We start from the raw sequence: 5,166 nt of genomic DNA on the forward strand, positions 1-5,166 counted from the left end.
CCCCTGTATATGGGGGTCCAGGTGAGCAATTCATGAAGTCAACTAGAGCAGTCTTTCCCACCTGTTTTATTATTGCACCATGCCCCCCACCCCAAGGAGTTTTTTAAGACCTTTTTCACCTAATGCTCTTCCCTCTCCCCTGTGAAATTTTAATACCACAGATAAACTATGTGTCTGTTTATGTACTGTGGCCCTTTGGAGGGCTATAAACCATTATCTAATAGCTAAGATTTTACATAATCTTAAATTATATGCATTTTTTCTCTATAAGGACCAATTTTTGTCCCCTTGTGGGTGATATCGTCCCCCCGAGAATGCATGGAATAGAATAAAACTCTTCTAATCCTCTTGAGAGAGCTAAGAAAAAAACAGTTCACATTCTTTCCTGATGAGAAGCTTATGTCAAATGCTGAACAGGTGCAGGAAGATAAAGTTAAAGTACAGACTTAGCAATGAGGTTGACTTTGACCTAACCAAAGGCAGAGTTGGTGGCAGGGCAAAAGTTATTCTGCAGCAGTGTGGAGAGTGACCACTGAATACAGGCTACAAATTCAAGGAGTTGGGCTGTGAGGGGATGAGAATAACTAGCTTGAAGGTGACAGAAGATCTAGGAAGTCTTGTTTTAAAAAGATGAGGCACACTTGACTTCAGGCTGGTAGAGCGTGGATACTGAGAGACTGGAGAATACTCAGGAAGGGGTGAGTGGCTGGATGAAAGCCCAGAGGAGGAGGGAGGAGACAAGGGAATCACAGGCAGGGATAAAGAGGTAGAGGAAGGTTCTCTCCCTCTGAGATGTCTGGGTGTGAATGTACAAGCCCTCAGGGGAAGTCAGTTCATCAGGAGAGTGAGACCAGGCCACAGGGGAGGACCTGAGGAGTGGAAGACATCTACAGTATCCACTTTGGAGAAAGAGGAGGAGCTGATCGAAGTGCACAGAAGGATGGCCAAATGGCATCAAGGACCAACTGAAGTAAGAAGTACAAAATCTGTAGCAGTTTGATGTCTTTTTTCCTATCACCTTCCAGGTACTGTCTTAGGTGTTGGGGATGCAGGAGTGAACCCTCAGTTTCTGACCTCAAACTGCCATTGTCTGTCTTTCCCAACTGGAATACAAAGTCATGAGTAAGATGGCTTTTCATACTGGTCATGGTGATGAAGAGAAAATAGAGTACTGTAATGGAGTGACAGGTGGAGGACCTCGCTGGATGGTCAAGGCCTGCCTGAAGAGATGACATTTGACCTGAAGGCTGAATGGTACAAAAAGGGAAAACTTGAGACATTCTGACAGTGGAACTTTCAAAGCAAGAGGGTCTCTAGCACAACAGGACCAAGGAATAAACAAGCTTGTGGTATTCAAGGCCAGACAGCATGGCTGAATCATAGGATCAAGGGAAGAGGTGGGGAGGAGGTCAGCAGGGACCGAGTACTGTTGACCCTTGAACAGAGGGAGATTAGGGGTACTGACACCATGCTCAGTCAAAAATCCAAGTATAACTTTTGACTTTCCTAAAACTTAACTGCTAATAACCCTCTATTGACTGGAAGCCCTACCCATAACATGGACAGTTGATTAACACATATTTTGCATGTTATATGTATCATACTATATTCTTATAATAAAGTAAGCTAGAGAAAAGAAAATGTTATTAGGAAAGAAGAGAAAATACATTTATAGTATACTGGGTTTACAGAAAAAAACCCACGGAGGATGGACAATAGGGCAAGAGGTGGGGCAGAAAGACCAGTTTGGAAGCCTGGTAGATTCTACGAAGGGAGAAAGGGTCAAGGTATTTGATGAGGAGGAAGGCAGTTCAAGGGTGGGCAGGGTGAATGGGCAGTTTTGGGAAAATGTTGAGAGAAGTCTCGGGTGTTGCATTAGAAACGTGGATGCTCATTTCTAACCCCAGCAACTCACACACGCAATCCCACATGGAAGCACTTCTCACATCTGGTCCTCCTTGCCTATTTTAGAGGTTCTTGGAGGCGGGAAACTGTAAGATTACTGGATGCATTTTTCTCTACCCACCCTAACAGTATCTTTGCAGTATTTTTTTTAAGTGTTTATTTTTTTAGAGCAGTTTTAGTTTTTAGGTTTTCAGTTTCAGTTTTTTAAATAGGCTTTATTTCACAGCAGTTTTTAAAGCATGGTCAGAGGAGGGAGGGATGAACAGGCAGAGCACAGAACATTGTTACAGCAGTGAAGCTACTCTGTAGCTGTATAGTGTATACTGTAATAGTGGATACATGACATGATACATTTTTTCAAATCCATACAATGCACACACCAAGAGCAAACCCAAATGTACGCTGTGCACTTTGGGTGATCATAGTATGTCAACGCAGAGTCATTAGCTGCAACAAATGTAGCACGGTGGTGGGGGATGTTGACAACGGGGGATGCTATGCATGTATGAGGGCAGGGGTTATATGAAAAACCTCTGTACCTTCTCAGTTTTGCCTTGACTGTTTCAAGTATTTTAAAGCCAAAACCTTAATATCTTATCTATTTCCTGCTACTGGCAGTGAGTTCTATTCTTGACTTACCCCTCAGAGCAGCACTGATGAAAACAATTCTCAATATTTTATGAGTCGGAGGACATTAAAATATCTAAAAGAGTACTTGTTCCCCTGCAGGGCCACCAACCTGTAAAGCACAGGTCAAAAAAGTTGAGTGTGCAGGCGCCTGGGTGGCTCAGTCGTTAAGCGTCTGCCTTCGGCTCAGGGCGTGATCCCAGCGTTCTGGGATTGAGCCCCACATCAGGCTCCTCTGCTGGGAGCCTGCTTCTTCCTCTCCCACTCCCCCTGCCTGTGTTCCCTCTCTTGCTGGCTGTCTCTGTCAAATAAATAAATAAAATCCTAAAAAAAAAAAAAAAAAAAAGTTGAGTGTGAACAGCATTATTAAGGCATGTTCTTAAGAACATACCAAAATGTCCGCAGAGGTTTTTAGAGTAATAAAAAGGAGCTAAGGGAGGTTGTTACCTTCTGTTTTCTGACATTTAATTTTTTAGACATTTTTCTTTCGTTCTAAGAAAATGAATATATGATTTTTAAGGAAAGGTATTCCTGGGTCTACCTGTTCTAGAAAATACTAACCTCCGTGGAGTGGAAGTTTTCTATATTTTAAAACTTCTTGTGCTTTTGAACATTACACACACTGTAGGAATAAAAGCACAAACATGTTTATGGTGAAAAGCCAGTCTCCCTCCTGCCCCTGTCTCCCAATCACTGTCACCATTACAGGATGCAGCCACTGTTCCCAGCCACATATCTTTCAGAGAGGTTCTATTTATATAAACAATACCTACTTACCAAAAAAAAGCATAAATAGTAGCATATTATATGCTGTTCTGGACTTTTCTTTTTACAAGCATGTCTTGGAGATCCTTCTCCAGCAATGGGTAGAGTTGCCTCATTTTTTTTTTAAATGTAAGTTGAACATAAAGGGTATGATCATTAAGAAATTATGTGTCATTTATTTTTGCCAATTTAATAGCAGAGCTACAACTAGATTAATCCTTAGTTTCCTGGGCTTTACTATCAAATAGTTCAACACTTTAACATTTTTCTCTCCCCTGTGGCTTTATTTTCATTGCTAAGTTCCCCATTCTGTGCCTCCCTAAACTCCCGGATCTGATGTTTGACATCATTATCTAACTTAGTCATCTGATCTCATTTTTGATGAGTCAAATGTAATAAAACCAGATGACTTGACTCAGATGTCCTTTAAAGACAGACGATGAAAAGATGAAAGAAAAGAAAATGTATAGGACAGAGGGGTGAGAGTTGGTTATATGTCTGAGATTTGAGTATCTGTGTGTGTGTCTTAACTCCTAATTAATTAGAGCTACATTCATCCCTCTCAGCTCTGTACTTGGAGACAAGGACGAATGCAGTCTTAGCTCATATTATAAGATGAGTGCACATCTCTGGACTGTTGTAAGAAGCCACAGTCCCTTAGATCACTGCAGTTCACAAGGACAGATACTCACTCAGAGATTGTTTTTTTTAATGCCGTTTCTGATTCCAGTTCTCTTTTTCTCTTGAGGCAAGCAAAGCAGACACACTTGCCAAGGATAACTGAGAATGTAAGGACGATCCTTGCCTGGGCGGCTTGAGCGGGCTGTGTGCTAAATGCAACTTCGAACCATGCCCTATAAATAGCTTTTCATTGTCAGCGTGTGTGAAAAGACAAGAGTGGGTGTGTGGTGGTATGATTCAGGCCCAATTAAGTAGTTGCGTCTGCGCAGGGTTACAAGGAGTAGCTGTTCCAAGTGATAACTAGTCAGTAGGCAACTGGGAGGGTTCGCCTCTGACCGAACATAGACTGAAGGGAAGCTGTTCGAGACTGGTTTTGCTTCCAACCATGGCAAAAATCATCCTGAGACACCTCATTGAGACTCCAGTGCGCTACGAGGAGGAGTTTGAAGCTCGAGGCTTGGAAGACTGCAGGCTGGATCACACTTTATACGCACTGCCGGGGCCAACCACTGTGGACCTGAGAAAAGCCAGGGCGGCCCAGGTTCCTCCGGTGGACTCAGAGGCGCAGCTGCCGACCCGAGAAGGCAAATCCCGCTTCCAGATCCTGCTGGATGTGGTCCAGTTCCTCCCCGAAGATATCATCATTCAGACCTTCGAAGGCTGGCTGCTGATCAAGGCTCAGCATGGAACCAGAATGGATGAGCATGGTTTTATCTCAAGAAGCTTCACCCGGCAGTACAAACTGCCAGATGGCATCGAAACCAAAGATTTGTCTGCCATCCTCTGTCACGATGGAATTCTGGTGGTGGAAGTAAAGGAGCCCGTTGGGACTAAGTGACATCTTACCAATTCTTGTTCATATAGCAGGAGGAAGATTATAGTTCAGCCAATGGTACCACAGGGATGGATGTTTGTGTTAACCACATTTGAAATGATTTTTATGAAGATTAAAAATAGAGACATAGTTCCTGGTATGTTGAGATTGTGTTTGTTATTCTTACTCAGAAAGGAAAATTGTTAAATGTTCCTATAGCTCAGAGGGATACTATTCTTACACCTGAAACACTGAAAGTTTAGGGGACGACTTGGATACTAGTGAAGACTCAGAATTATTTCTTCATTACTCCAAAAAAAAAAAAAAAAAAAAAGCCCCAGAAACTGCATTTATAATAATTGATGGCAAAAGAG

At 42.5% G+C, this 5,166-nt stretch overlaps 1 protein-coding gene across 1 annotated transcript; it reads left to right on the top strand.

Annotated features, from left to right (window-relative positions):
• The first annotated feature begins 460 nt into the window (after positions 1–460).
• HSPB3 (heat shock protein family B (small) member 3) lies at positions 461–4,952 on the top strand. Its single transcript, XM_048224263.2, has 2 exons — positions 461–698; positions 1,026–4,952. Exon 2 carries the CDS (start codon positions 4,364–4,366, stop codon positions 4,814–4,816), a length of 453 nt encoding a protein of 150 aa, XP_048080220.2. The 5' UTR covers positions 461–698; positions 1,026–4,363; the 3' UTR covers positions 4,817–4,952.
• Positions 4,953–5,166: the final 214 nt, after the last annotated feature.

This window comes from Ursus arctos, unplaced genomic scaffold (genome assembly GCF_023065955.2).
Source record: "Ursus arctos isolate Adak ecotype North America unplaced genomic scaffold, UrsArc2.0 scaffold_15, whole genome shotgun sequence".
Lineage (NCBI taxonomy): Eukaryota > Metazoa > Chordata > Mammalia > Carnivora > Ursidae > Ursus > Ursus arctos.

Coding starts and splice junctions, on each gene's coding strand:
- HSPB3 (XM_048224263.2), top strand. CDS start 4,364: ATGGCAAAAATCATCCTGAGACACCTCATTGAGACTCCAGTGCGCTAC.